Raw genomic sequence first — 15977 nt, 5'->3', positions numbered from 1 at the left:
GGAAGTGGGACCACAAAGAGGGGCTGAGAGCTGCAGACAGAGAGGGGGAACATACGGTGAATGGTGATAGACTGAGAGTTCCTAAAGGAATAGATAGAGGATGTGCTGAGGTTCATGAGGAACTGACAAATAACAACTGCCAATTATTAGACTAGACTTAATTGTGTACACTTGGATACTTGATGTCAATGTGGAGGGTTACATTCTATATATCAGCTAGAGGCCGTGTCTCGTGAAGAGCAGATGGCAGTGTAGGCACAGACAATCAAACGCGGTGCAGTCGGCTTCTATTACAAAGCTAGTCTACCAAATTGTAGTCGTATAGCATGTAGTATATCTCAAGGACTTTGTGTTTGGTTTTATATTTTATGCTGATTCCATTGTATATCATGCAGTAATCACATGCTAGGAATTAAATCAAGTTTTGTATAAACTACCTAGACAAAACCTGAGTTAGCTTTAGTATATGATTGGTTCAAAACAAATAATATTGCCTTAGATCCATAACTAAACATATTGTCTTTGGGTCATGACACAATCTGGTTTCTAAGCCTAAACTAGAGCCATCCTTAACTGGTGAACCCTTACAACAGGTGGCTAAATGTAATTTCTGGGCTTTGTGCTTGACAGTCATCTGTCATGGAGCAAGCACCGAGAAAATAGGGCTGAGACGTTTCTGTCACAAGACAACATTCTCCAAATGTACAATCACACATGCTGGATCAAGTTTCATTTATTTTGTGCCACCTGGATTACTGCTCATATGTTATATGAATCCAAAACAAATCTTGAAAATTACAACTCGCACAAATAAGGGCTGCTAATCCAGTTCTGGGCTGCTCTGTTAGAACAAGCACCGAAATGTTGCACTCCAGTCTCTGATGCTGTGCCATTAAGCAAATCATTTCCTCAACCATTAGCGCAATGATGCCAACATTTGCATTCTGACCAAATACTAAACCGCAAAGTCACACATAACCACTGCACCAGATTTGCTGGTAATGAGCATATTGTGGTTCCCAGCCCATAGAAAACAGACATTCATTCAGTCATAGAAATATCAAGGCCATATCCAAGTGGTAATAATTTGACCCTTAATATCTGCCAAATGAAAATTCCTTTTTGCAAAAAGAATGTGCAGATGCATCTATTGGCAGAAAATATGAATGCATTGATGATAATAATAAAATATATAATATGACATAATTCTTATTATTATACCTGCATTATAGTTCTAATTAGTTATTGAACTCAACTGGAATTTCAAAAATATTAAGTATTTAAGTAATTTGCTTTTTCTTATATGTTTTGTTGTATATACATGAAATGTAGTGTCTTTAATGCAATTTAATGTTTATCATATAAGGTGTTATGTACAGTATGTCATGTGTGGACACCAGGATTGCCATAGCATCAGCTAATGGGGATGCTTTGAATAAACACAACAAACAATCTGTAAATCATCCTTGATCAGCACTGGAAGACCTTGAAAACTCCTTGTGATTTGCATTTTGCTTATGTTGCAAAGGTGAAAGAAACAGGAGCAAGCAGCGAACAATGCAGTGAGTGGAAGTAGCCCTCAGACAAACCCCTCCTTGCTTGACTTCTCCACAAACCTTCTAGCCATTTTGCTGTGTGATGCTGTTCTATATGTTATTCTCCAGGGGCCATCCTGCTGTCACATGTAGTGATGGCAACAACCCCACATACAAAATGACTTAGGCCTTGAGACAATTTTTCTGATGACAGCACCCTAATTATAGAAGTAAATGAAACTGCAGATGACCACTGCTTACACCCTACATACTCCTGATCCTTATGCGAGATTGAATGTGTCCACAGTTATAATGAGTCTGCTGAAAGGCGGCTTGTATTTCCACTGGAGTATTGAGGCGCTGCCATGAGCTGCCAGCCTCCATCACTAATCTGGCACGAATTAGCAGCAGTTACTTGCTAGAAACCTTATCGGACATTCACAGGAAAAATTACCTCACACCATAGGAGTGTGTGTGTGTTTACTTTGTGAGGGCCATTTTGAGAGCTACGATAGTTTGGTTTAGTTTATCTCCATGGTCCCTGTGTCCACATCTACAATTGTTTAAAGCTTTTCTCTCTTCTTTGGATCATGCGATGTCTTCCAGTCATCTTTGAGGGCTTCTGCTTCCGTTTTCAATGAATGACCTGAATATTAAGTAATGTCTTACTGCCAAATTTAAATCGTCTTACTACTATTTGGAGTATCTTATGTGTACAGTGAAGTGGGCACAGTATGTGTGTCATGGTGGAATGTTTTCTTATGTATATATTTGCAGGGAGTTGGTGTTGCCCTGCTGTGAGTTAACAGCTGCTGGTAAAGTGATGTCTGAGGACTGAAGCAATGTGACAATGGGGCTGTGGGAATGTCAGAGGCATCTGAGGCTGCTCCACCCTCCGCCTCGCCACAGCCCGGGGCACAGTGGGCTGGCGTGTGGATTTTTGGAGGGTGCTGATAGTCTCAGGAAGTGCATGGCTTGCACCACTGATGTGTGCACGTTTTAGTGCACTCTTGAGACCAGATTTTACATTCCAGCATGGGAAGGAAAAATAAATGTGTGTGTTGTTGTGCACAGTAATGATCGCATTGGTTCCATGTAGGCTGCTAATGCAGAGCTCATTATAGTCCACTTTGTGTTGGGAAATTAGCTGAGACAAGTGGCAGGTGGTACACACGCACACATACATATGCACACACACACACACACAAACACACATACACGCACACATACACACGCATAAACACGCGCGCACACACACACATGTACACACGCACACATTCATGCTTTTGTGTATTTTAAAGGTGAAATATTCTGCCTTTTGTTACTTTTCACTGTTTTTATGGCAGAATATAGTGTGAAATCAATATATAATATATTTAAATTTCTCTGCTTAAACCCCTGACACTCATGAAAACAAGAGCAGGAGCACATATGCAGCTTTTAGTTTTTACACATTCATTCAATAGTTTCAAAGTAGACCCTAAATGGAATCAAAATTGAAATCTGCACATCTTTGAATCCCTTTGACCACCCAGAACACACACCTCAGACTGGTTTGTAGGCTTGTATTGATTCTCTGGTTATAAGAAGTTTATGTAATTTCCACATTTCTTTGTAATTTTCTAATCTGTTTTGAAGTCCTGCACGCAATGTGATGTATGTTAGAAGGCAGGAGGGGGGAGGCTTCAAACTACAAACTTTGAAGCTTTTAAATTCTATAAGAATTTCACAGACAAGCAGTGTTTCTCCCCAAGGAAAAATATTATCTTGATTCTCCTGTCTGGTGTTTCCAGTATCTCAGGGCTTCTTGTGAGGTTGTGCGTATCTGTGTGTGTGTGTGTGTGTGTGTGTGTGTGTGTGTGTGTGTGTGCGTGCGTACATGCATGCGTGTGGGTGGGAGTGTGTGTGTGATCTATAATTCACTGGTGACCTTCATCTACCTGGTCATCGACAGGGGTGAACCAAAACAGCTGAAGAGGGTCCGTGTGTGTGTGTGTGTGTGTGTGTTTGTGTGTGTGTGTGTGTGTGTGTGTGTGTGTGTGTGTGAGAGAGATAGGTGAGATAGGTGAATGCTCTGAAGCAGAAACTTCCTCTGTAGTTGGGACTCATGAGGATTTCAATGAGACGGTCATGGTTTCATTTTGACAGTTTCTATAGGTTATTGTATGAGGTCACCCAACTGTCAGAGCCCAAGAAACCAGAAGCTACATAGTGTCTGTGTATATCTAACTCAAATCTGTACCTGAAAAGTATAGTGTCAAAGTATATATAGTTTTAGGTGTCACCCACGTTCGATGTTTGTGCTAACAGCACTTTCCTATGGCTAGAGAATATGATTTCATGGTTTTACCTGCCTGGAAGGAGCCCCATCACCGTAACTTTTATGACTGCTTAGTACGATTTTCAGCAATCCCTCTTGCAACATTTTTATATCAACATGTGACTTGTGACTGCATTTCCTCGCCCAATGTCACACCCACCAACACCCGCCAAACACAGAGAAGCTGCAGTGCAGGATTTTTGGATATTACAGCATTACCTCAGCCATACTTCAGACCTTTTCTCCTGATCTTCATGAACGGCATGCTGGGAAATGTAAGGCGCCATTAAGCATTGAGTGCCGTACATCTCAAGCTGTCCAACACTAAAAACGTTGATCTATTTACTCCAAACTTCCCAGACCTGGTGCACCATGATTATTTTCTCTGTATTTGCCTCCTCCATGTTCTAACTAGGCCGCCCTCCTGCGACTGCAGCCTCTTTTCATGATGACACCTCCTCTGTGGAAATGATAGCCCCTCGGTGTGCGGGGGCCGACATTGTCTATTCTGTGTTAAATCAGTGTGTGGAAATTACAGTGGTCGGCCTTGATGAATGGTGGTTGCAGCTCCTTTCTCCTGTGGGTGTTCCAAGACAAGAAAATGTTAAATACCCCCCTCCCTCGTCTCATTTACCCAACCTCCTGCCGCTCATCCTCCCACACACATGGGACTAGCAGCAGGGCAGGAAGTCCTTTTTTCTTACCAAGCTAAATGCTTTAATTAAGCTCTCAGACCACTTGGGAAGAGACAAAGAGGCAATGGCATCAGCTTCATTAAAGCTTGCTGCCTCTGCACTGTGCTGCAATTAGCTGCCTTGGGAGAACTGTTACTGTGTACTCTTACCAGCTAACTGTGATTTATGTCATCGCATGTTTAAATGTTAAAGCCAAATTAAAACAACCTGGTTAAACTCATGCTGTGCGGATGAAACTCATAGGGAGTTTAATGGTGAATTTAGCACCACTTTTTCTCCCTCAAAGCCTTAAAGCTAATGTGCATAATTTAACATATTGTTTTGTAGAACTTGTTGAAATCCTTATTACATACTCACAGGACTCCATAAAGTGGGTGCTCTCGGGAAAATATTAAGTCTATGTAGCAATCTCACAAAACCTGCTCTAATCAGGGGACAAACAATGCAGCTGATTTTCTTTATGCTAAAGGTCCAAAACTAGGAAAGGATTTAAGAAGGAAGTCCAACTAATATATTTAATATTATATAATATAATATAGGTCTTTTCTTTAGACTAAGTGTACTTCAGTTTGTGCCGATTGTTCTTGTCTGAAGGTGATCACATAATGTATTTAAGAATCAATTAATTGCCTTAATTGCTGTATAATCGAGGTTTTGACATGCTGACTCACTTTTCAGCAATGCACTGTTCATGTGAGATTATGGTGTCTTTACTTTCTATTAAAGGCCGGATCATCTTAGAGATGCCATGCAAATTGACATGCCAGTAATATTCTGCCATTTCCTTTGGCAAATGCTCTTTCCCTATATTTTTCCCTGTTATGGGGAGAAGTGGTACTTACGTCTCTCTGCTGCATAGTGAGGCTGTTTTGATGAAGGAGACATTTGTACCTATGTAAATGATACTCTTGCAAATTGCATATAAACATTACAGACGTAGACGTATTGTAAGAGTTACTTGTAACTTTTTATTTAACTTCATGTGAATTAATATTTTGAACCACACATGGAATACACATTATGGGTTTCAACCTTTCAATGCTATAGAACATCAAATACAATCATTTTACATAAAAATAATACTCACCAAGTGTTTACTGTCCTCACAGCAGTAGTTGAGGGAATTCCTGAATATATTTTGCTCTTTAATTCAAATAACTAACATTTGAAGGTAAATATGACCTTAACATTGTTTTGGAAGATGGATAATGGTGTTACAGAATAGTGTGTGTGGTGCCACATTGACATTTTATTCTTTAAGTCACTTTTGAGCTATAAATCTGCTTCTGATTGTTTTGTACCTCACTTCCTTTAAACACAGATTTTTCCCTAAATCAGTTCATGCTCTTTTAGATGAAAGACTGGCTTAACTTAAATATCACATACCATTTTGGATCAATCTTACCCATTTGATATTCAAGCACAGTAAAAACAACCTAAATGTTATTTTGCTGTGAAGTCTTTCTTTCAATATACTTCCCTGAAATCATTGCGGCTTTTATGTTCTCCTGTCTTAGCTAGTACAGAACCATGACACCTCAGGGATACACTCTCCTCTCTGAACCAACTATTTAAGTAATTCATTAAGAATTAAGGATTTGATTGTACACATGTTAAGATAATATGAATATATTTCAAACAGCTCATAAACTTCCCTCGGGATAAAGTTTTCTCTTATCTTATCTTAAATACTGTAATTAGATTGAAATCAGCACAGTGCTATTTTTGCCTATACTTCTTTGCTGAGCACATTTATGTTCCTTGTGAGAAGAACACTTCTGTGTGTAATAAGTCCATGACTTTTCCTCTAGTTGGACAGAATTTACATATTCAGCCTAACTGCTGCTGAGGAATCGCAAAGTAATCATTTGTTTGATCAGTCCTACATGTCATAGCATGGTTTGTAATGAATAATAATTCCTTGAAAACAGCTGCTTGCAGTCAGTTTATATAAATATGTTCCTCTGCTGTATATTTGGAGACTCATAACTCCCAATTTTCCAGAAGTATGGGTTTTATTTTGTACCTTCCTGTGTTACTTTTCTTATTCAAGTTCTGCTTTCTGGTGCGGTTGCTATTATTATGATGCTGAACTGAGCTGACCCATTTTCCCCACAGGAATCCTGTTAGGTGTCATGTTATGCTGCTCAAATATCGGCTGCTATGTTGCCGTATCTGTTTGCTCCGCTCTTTGTTTTCAGATGCTGTGGTGAAGGTCATTCAATGATAATGCTTTCTGAACCAAATTGCCTTGCTTCTCTCCTCAGGTCTGGCCAGGGCCAAGTCTGTCCCCAGCCATACCTACTCCAATGAGGTGGTGACCCTGTGGTACCGGCCTCCAGATGTCCTGCTGGGCTCCACGGATTACTCCACCTGCCTGGACATGTGGTGGGTAATTCCAACCTTTGACCCCCAGACCCTCAACTTAACCTCATTCTGCAGCCTATTTGCACCTCATCTTTGATATCTAGGTCTGCTAAATTATAAAAAAAAACCTGGCTTTAATCTAAATTTAGTCCTTGGAATAGATTTGTCTGTTCTGTATCTTTTGTTCCTCATTAGACAATTTAGTATGTTAACATGCAGAATGTAAACAAAAACTGAATAAAAAACAGGCTTTAATGTTTGCTAAACAAATAAATGCAACACTCAAAGATGTTTTTTAAAAATGAGTAGATATACATATATACATATATATATATACATACCTGATAACACTAAAATGACTTTGTAGAAAGACTGGTCACGATTATAGAATACTGAATTGCAGCCCATCATATCTTGGATATTGGAATAGTTTTGTCAGGTGCCATAACACCGTAACTGTCTCAGAAACCTTGGGTTTAAAAATAATTGGCCTGTGCCTCCTTCATGTGACTCGGCAGGTAGTCTCTAGATAACATACCCTAATCCTGAGATCAACAGCTTAGACTTTCTGGACCTATATCAATCGTGGCTGGTTGACCTGTTCTGTCTGGACATGGAGTCAGGTGGGACATCCCATCACATGCACCCAGCTGCATCCCTCCACACCCAATTAGACCTCTTGGTGGGGCTCTGTGGGCTTGGGGTTTGCTTTGAGGGTATTTTAGCAGGTGAGCAAAACTGCAGGGAACTTTTCCACTGCACTGATAGTCACACACACACACACACACACACACACACACACACACACACAGGCAGCCCTGGTCACTTTGGAAGCAGTGTTCCATGAAGAAGCACCTTTTGGCTGTGCTCTTGGGAGAACAGATCTGTCTCCCTGACATCAGACGCATCAATCACAGCAGCCTACAGGTTACAGGCTCTGATCTGTTTGGAGGTGAGGATGTGATGGAAGACAGACGAGGAACTGCTGTATTTTTTGCCTTTCTTTGCACTTCACCGAACTGCTGCTGCTGCTGCTGCTGCTGTCACCACACAACTGCCAGTCACACTGAAGTCATTCAGGCAGAGGCGGGATTGTGCATAGAGTAATGCTTTAGCTTCTATAGGCCACATTGCAAAAATAGCAAATTATTCACATACTGAGAGACATCAAGTTTACATACTCATTAACACAACGTCTCATATCTGCTTTGGAAATGGAAGAATCCTGTTCATTGTGAAATTTACCTACGTCCACAAAAAATATGCGGTACAAAGAAGGACAATATTTTTGGACAGATTTATCTACAAAACAATTCTATTTGAAATTTCCAGCGGGCCAGTACAGGAGAGCTGCTTTTCATGCTTTGTGGGTCAGGGTTAGTGTGCACTCAGCCAGAAAGTGAATCTGTCAGGATACAATACCTGTTTGACAAATGAGCTCTGACAACAGTAACCCCACCCCCCACCCACCCCTTATGTAAAGGTTCAACGGTCTCCTATAGCTTTTAGGGAGATTTGAAATCAGTGCCGCCTTCGTATAAATATACTGCCCTCTAATAGGAAATACAATGCAAATTATGTTGAGATATAAAAATTACAATGTTTACACCCCGGCAGATGGTTTCCCACATTCCATGAGAGATGTAATATATTTCTGATGTGAAATATGAAAGTCTGACTCATTGGCGTTCATTTTCTTAATGTGGCGAGGGCTTAATAAGATGTCATTTCTTTGGCTGTGCTTTCTTTCAGGGGAGTGGGTTGCATTTTCATTGAAATGATTCAAGGAGTGGCTGCCTTTCCCGGGATGAAGGACATCCAGGACCAGCTGGAGAGGATATTCCTGGTGAGTCACTGATGCTGCGCTGCCTAATTATGTGTTTGTGTGAAGTATGTGGCTGTTCATCCAGTGGCATCTATTGTAGGAGACCCCCTGCTCTGCATCATGCATCACTACTGCAGGACCTCCCCTGATTGATTTCAATACAATCAAAATACATTGTTACTAATATATGTTTATACACATGCTACGGTCGTCAATGTCTCGTTTAGCAGAGGAACAGATTTTGTATTGTTGTACAAACACTCATTCCAGTAGATGTTGCTCACTTATTAAACACAGATTTTATTAATGCAATTGCTGCACTCAACTTAATAAAGTCCTTTAGTGTTGCTGCTGACACATTATACATACGACACACGACAACAGAGCTTAAAGCAACAATTAGCAGTCAGCCAATCTGCATGACAAAGACTTGAAGATAAAGAAGCGTGGCTGCCCCCTACTGTTTGGGTATTCAAGTACTTGTTCAATACATTGGCACTGGACTACACCGTTCCTTTGAATATTTTTTAATGAAGTATGAAAAATGTCAGATGTGTGTATGTTACACATCGGTGCACAGCTCGTGGTGCGCGGAGTCCTGTGGCGCATTAGAGTGGAAAGAAAACACGCCCAAAAAAGCTGTAGCAGCCATAGGGAGATGCCATACTACACATTTTCAACCCTATATCAATATTTATTATGGTGAATTATGGTAAAGTATGATACAGATAGATATTTAACATAACATAGGCAGCCATTCATAGCAAATGCATTGCAAAATAGTACAATATGCAACTAAACATGTTTAGGCCACATGGATGTTCACGTCTATATAGATTCTGATTTTGAACCATTTAGCCTCATTTCTTAATATTATTGAAAATGTTTATTTCTCAGCATAGCAAGTTAGCTAGTAGAGCCACGCCCATATCGTGGTGGGCCTTGCCAAGCTGCGGTGCTTCTGTCTAACAGCAGGTGGTGCTAAACTACCCTTTGCTGTTCCTCTACTTGACGTGTGTTTCTGGATGAGAGGTTTTCATGCTATCGATAGTTTTTCCGGGAGCATTTTATTTCCTCGGCCACTGGCCAGCTGTGAGGTGGGCGGTCCAGCAGTCTCCTGTAAATCACAAAGAGCTTGTGTTTGTGTTCAGGTACATGAAAAGTAGCACACACCTGTTTCACTCATGCATGATTGTTGTGTTTGCGCTTCATAGTAAAGCTCTGTTGGGCAAACAGACAAAAATATATGAATATTTTAAATATTTGTCAACACGAAATGACCAGTGCTCCAGTATCACAGTGTTAACTTGCTGATTATCGATCACTCTCATATCAGTCAGATCAGATCCCTAGTGGCAGCACTTTGCTCCGACAGATGATAGCGGACACACTTTGAGCCCAGGGCTTTTTTTGTAGACATTTGTTCTTGAAGGTGTACCTATAACTGAACTAATAATCCAAAATATGTCACACACACAACACATGTAGTTCATGTACAGGCCATTATTGATCTAACGTTGCTTTTTGGTGGAAGGTTTTACTGCAGTGGTCAGATTTTAAATGCAATCGTTTTGGTGACCAATTGTTCAAATTGTTGGTAGGAAAAAAAGTAGCAAATACTATAATGAAACAGTACTTGGGATGTATAGTATACTAATGATCCACATCTCATGGTAATTGATTAAATGGGGCTTCTTCACTTACTTATGGCTGATTTATACATACAATAGATGTCTATGTTTGGTATGTGAGTGGATAAACATCACTGGATCCTTGAAACTGGATTTATTCTTCAACATGTTGCTAATAGAATTAAAGTTTGGTTTACCCAGCATGAACCATGTTTACTGGCAGGTCTAGTGGAACAATGTGGAGACCTTAACATCTGTTTATCCTCTTGTGCTACATGTCTCTGAGCTGCTGACCGTGTGTATTCTTCTACGTTTTGTGTCTAAGGCTGTATGCAGACGTAGTTCGCTTGTAGCCTTTATTCCCGAAACCTGGAGCGTTTTCCGCCCCTACATCAGTACTTTCTGTAAACGCTGGATCTACACAGACCTAGACCAAATCAACCAGTCTTACGCCGTCTAGAGAGGCTGGTCACGGCAGGCTCTCAATTGCTCCACAGAGCAGTTTGTTTGCAGTGAGAATGCAACCAACTCAATAAGCTGATATCACTCACTTACTGTACTTTATATGCTATGAAAGTTTGCAGATAATGCCCGGGCTTATAAATATTATAAATACCTAACCATGCTTACCTAATGTGTCTACAGAATAGAAATGGTTGGTTCAGCATGAGGTTATATGGCTCCATCAGATATAACATCGGTAAATCAACGAGACAATAGCAAACAAAGCAATTATGCATCCAGGCTGCCGAGGTACACATTATTCCCTCAATCAGAACAAAACAAGCAAACAGGGATCATATTCATACTGTATGCTCCATCCAGTACAGCAGCCTTAAGTCTGTGCATGGAAGGATTCACACTAGACTAAAGGCAGAAGTGTGCTCCACCTGGTACTATTCAGCCCTAATACAGGCCATCAAGCAAATATATACAGCCTGTATATGTAATACATAGATTTGCTGGATGCCATAAATATTTAAAAATGATGCCAGGCCTTGTGAATCCTTTAATCACCCTATCTGCCACCTCTTCATTTAATATAATTTCAATCTCGACGTCTTAATTGAAGTGGGGTGTTGCAGGGCAGACATACTGGATTTATATTCACAGGCTGTAAGGACTGAATAATTAATGCAGACAATTATAGAGATGAGAGTATGAAATGGTTTGACCGGGGAAGAAGTCAGGTACGGAGACAAAGCATTTCATCTGCTGCTTGGCCCCTGGGCTGAAGGCTAAAGATATGTATCTAAGAATGGATGGCTTTTGGATGAGGGGATATGGAGAGGAGGTGGAAGCCCTCGAGGCAGAAGATCTCACACAAAGCGTGGAATGCAAGAAGGAGGGGAGAGGGATGAAGGGAAATGCTTCATATTGATTGTCTTTTATGCCAGAAGGGGAAAAGTGGGGTGCCTGCACACATCTGTAAGAGGCTTCAACCCCAGAGATCCCAGATCCCCTCTCAGACACAAAGACACACAAAGAGAGGGGAAAGAGGCCCAGCAGTGGGATGGCCGTTGGCTACACTGATTGTGAGGCACAGCTGCATGCTACTTCCCTTTCGGGGCTTTGCAGTTTTGTGAGAAATCTCATTTGACTTTCTGTCTCTGTCGAGGAAGTAGGATCTGTGTGATTTAGGGCTGTAGTTGGTATATCCCACTTTCTCCAAATGAGTATTCAATTCCATGTGTTGTGTGTGAGATTGCATGAAGTATTACAACACCGGTGTTAACAAAATGGTGGTTTGTGTTATGTTTGTTTCCCTGTTTGGTACGTTACAGTGATTCTATGTGACCCCTGCATGAATATGTATCTACCAGATCAAACCTATTGGAAGATCACCATGGGGGCTGGAAGCATGAATGTTTAGGTTCACAACCTTTCAAATAATCTAGTTACTGTATCAATCTAACAAACTGACACAGAGAAGAATAAAACAGTGGATAACGCCTTCAAATATGCATTGTCTAGAAAGATGAGGAGAACTTGCTAGAAGGTCAAAACCAAATGGTTGTTGCTGCTTTGATGTCAGATAAAGGGATACACACAGATACCACAGAGACTTTATTTATTAACGACAGCATTACTATAGCTTTATATTTGATAATAGGACACATTTTGGTACCAAGCCTATCGTTCCTCCTTCAGGATACGGCTCAGTGGAGTTTGCGCGGCTAAAATGATTAATCAAGACATTTTCCTCTCTTTGTCTCGAACAGATTCCACATTATTGTTACTTTAGCTCAGGATTTAGAGGTCAAAGTAAATTTCCCCTGAAATGATCAATTTGTCACATAGCTGAGTATAAAGAAGGGTTTTCTCCCTGTGCTGAATTGTGTTGATTCCCTCTGAGTATAGCATCACAACAAGAAGAGCCAGTATAACATGAGGGTTTCACTTTACTATACGTTCAATATCACTAAATGAATGTAATACTTAATTAAACAGCTATTTCCACATCATAACAGTCTAATTAAAGCTTTTATAATTCAGTAGTATGAAGTGTTGGGTGCCTTCACGTACAAATATCATAAATAACCCAATAACTTATTTTGTGATTTGTGTATTCAGCTGTCTGCTAAAAGAAGAAAAAAGACAAATATGCACATGTGCAGGCATCAGGCTTGGAAAGCTAATGCATCAGGGGAAAAACTAGCCCAGTTGTCAGAATGAGCCTGATGTTGACATTTGCGTCCATCCCACAGATGGATGTCCTCCATCCCTGTCTGTCTTCTCCGGGGTTCTCAGATGGGTCAGTGTTATGATGCACAGCCTCAGAGACGAGTGTGAAGGGCACCGTCAATAGATTGTGCCATCACAACCATTTTAGAAGTCGCTGTTTGTGGAGGGGAAACAAAAGGTCAACTTCTATCTCCATTTAAGAGGCAACAGATTGAACTTCATATCCATAAAGCTGCAATATCACAAGGCGCTGTGGAGCTTTGACATGTCGAACGAGTATTCAAGGGAAGTACAGAAATGGTGCTGCTGATCGGGCTGTTGACATATATAGGAATAAGACATGACATGGGAAACAAATCATTCAATGCTTTGCTTTCATGGCAATCTATACTGTATAATAATTAACCATTAACGCGCCGACATAAGGAGTTAAATCCAGCTTCTGCTACCATCACTACAAGTCACAATACCACTTCACAGCCTGTTAAACACTGTGCATGCCCCTCTCATTCACTGAAGACCTATTTACATTGTACCTGCAATTAATGGCCAAAGATACAAACTCGTAAACGCTTGACGATGATGTCCAACTTTGTTATCAGACTCTTATTTGTTGCTGCAGATCTTCACAGCAGCAGTCTCTTTGTGACACCACACCTCCACATTGTTCATTTATCGCCATCTAACTGCGAAAATGCTTTTATTTATGGAGGTTTTCTTCAGATGAATGCTGAGATCCTTTGTTATAAAACAAGTGTTGTTAACCACACACACAGAGCCTCTGTCACAGTGTATGCTCCCACCTGTGTTTTTCTAAAGATAGTGCGGTTTGTGTCTCACACACACACATTCACAGACTGCCTGTTTGAATTAAAGTGATGGTGGATGAAGTCAGGGCCGCGTTCACCGGTTAACTAGCTGTCACCGCACAAAAGATTGTATCCAGCGGAAGAACTATATGATTATGGACAGGTCTATCTGCAGGAAATAGCCTGTCAGCCACTGCTTAAAGTGTTTGTCAGCAATGTGTATGTGTGTGTGTGTGTGTGTGTAAGACAACCTCCTGCCTTCTTACATTAGTATGACTGAAAGAGCTGTCCATCATGAAATATGAACACTGTCAATATGGCAGCTATGGATAATATGACACATGTGTTTCTGTAGCATGATCTGTGTGTTAGATCAGTGGCTAATTATACGTACATAATGGGCAATAATTAAAGGAGGCTATTAGTCTAATTACTATGTTTACATTGGGTGCCTACAGGATGGTTCCATTAATATTCCGTGCTAAGTCTGATTAATGGCCACAGATGAACCCTTCACATTACCATGTTATAGAGTTTCATGTTGCTGTGTGCGTTGGTTGAATTCATACACATTAGTGTCATGACAGAGATAAGTTGAAGTATGAAACAAGTGGAATATCTTAAGCGTGACTTGTCAAGTTCTTCGATTTCTTCCATATGTGCAGCTAGAGCAGAATAAAGAGGATTAAACAGGTTTTCTATGGTCGTGACAAAAATGCAAAAGTCATACATTTCCTGGCTTGGAAACGTTTTGAAAAGATATTTGTAATAGTCATCCCAATACTGACAAGTCAATCTAGAACAATGGAGGAAAAACAATGAAGATATTTGTATTTACAGCTGCAATCCATCTGTGATCATATCAACAGATCCTGTACACTGGCAGTTCAATTCCAGGAGTTTTCACGTCATTTTAAAATGGGATAATAAACCTTTCCAGTTACTGTGTCATTTTAAACTCAACTTGCTATCTTAAGTGTGCGCTGAATCTTTACTTCAACACACAAACAATGCAGAGCTGCCCTGTGTCTCTAATGGTGTCAGGCTATGAACTGGAGTCAGGGCAGGCTGTAGTCGCTGACGGAGAGCCAAAGGGCAAGGCAGGAATTAAAAATGAGGTGCAGGCTTATAGTTTAAACCCGGGGAAGGCTGGCAGGTAGGCCAACAAATCCTATGAGGAAGAGGCAAAATACTCAGACGTCCAGGGCAGAGGAAGGGTCAGACTGCACAGAGGAACGGGATTGCTGGAACGCGTGAAAGGACTTCAGAGTGGATCTGAGGAGGAAATGTTTGGAGATAGGCTGGTATGTATACTGAAGGTCGATGAGTGAAGATGGGAATGGGAGGCAGGTGGTGAAGCGATGGACGGGGGGGCTCATGGGTGACAGCTGGAGGAGAGGAGAGTTAATGGAGGTCATGACAGAAACTGGTAGTCCACTGAATAAACGGTCAGATCAAGATGTCACTGATATCTTGTACAGAGTCATGGAGGCATGCGGTGCATTAGAGAAGGTTTCTGTCTTCTTCTTTACTGTGGAGAAAGCAAACAGAACTATTTTGTCTCTATGAAGAACTATATTTCCTGAGTGTGTAGTAAGCCGGTGCACAGAGCGACAGAGCGACTCCTCTCCCCTCAGCAGTGAGCCAGAGGCCATGTGGGAGATAAATAATGCCGTTTCAACAACAGCCGCTGCATCAGTGACACAATCTGTTGAAACCCAGACAGGCTAGTCGGAGCTTACTGAACACATTCCACCCGGCTGCAATGGGAGACAGCTGACCCGGCCGGCTTTGGTGTTGACCCGGATGACCCCTGTCTGGACGTGACACCAATTTGCGTGGCTTTGACTGGGGGGGTTTGGAGTGAGGCGAGGATGAGGATGGGATCTTCGCAGAGAGGAAAGCACTGTTAGCTTACAGATTGAGGATGGATGGAGGAATATGGAGGCGATGTAGCTGAAGGCTCAGAACATATGGTAGTAACCATGTTCTTATTTTACTGGAGACACTTCTAAACAAGAGCATCAGTCAAAGAGCATCGGGCACACAGTAAATATAACTTACATTATTGATAAGCAATGAAAACACTGCACATTATTCCTAGCTCACA

General features: G+C 41.0%; 1 protein-coding gene across 1 annotated transcript in view; it reads left to right on the top strand.

Annotated features, from left to right (window-relative positions):
* The window catches only part of cdk14 (cyclin dependent kinase 14), a 129876-nt gene that overhangs the window by 65991 nt on the left and 47908 nt on the right, over nt 1-15977 (top strand). The window contains exons 9-10 of the mRNA XM_076148578.1: nt 6818-6938; nt 8670-8763. Of these exons, the coding sequence (XP_076004693.1) occupies nt 6818-6938; nt 8670-8763 (215 nt within the window). The remainder of the gene's footprint in view (nt 1-6817; nt 6939-8669; nt 8764-15977) is intronic.

This window comes from Genypterus blacodes, unplaced genomic scaffold (genome assembly GCF_046128005.1).
Source record: "Genypterus blacodes isolate CSIRO-AG114 ecotype Tasmania unplaced genomic scaffold, CSIRO-AGI_Gbla_v1 ptg000040l_1, whole genome shotgun sequence".
In the NCBI taxonomy this organism is placed as follows: Eukaryota; Metazoa; Chordata; class Actinopteri; order Ophidiiformes; family Ophidiidae; genus Genypterus; species Genypterus blacodes.
This window is presented reverse-complemented; position numbering and strand designations above follow the sequence as displayed.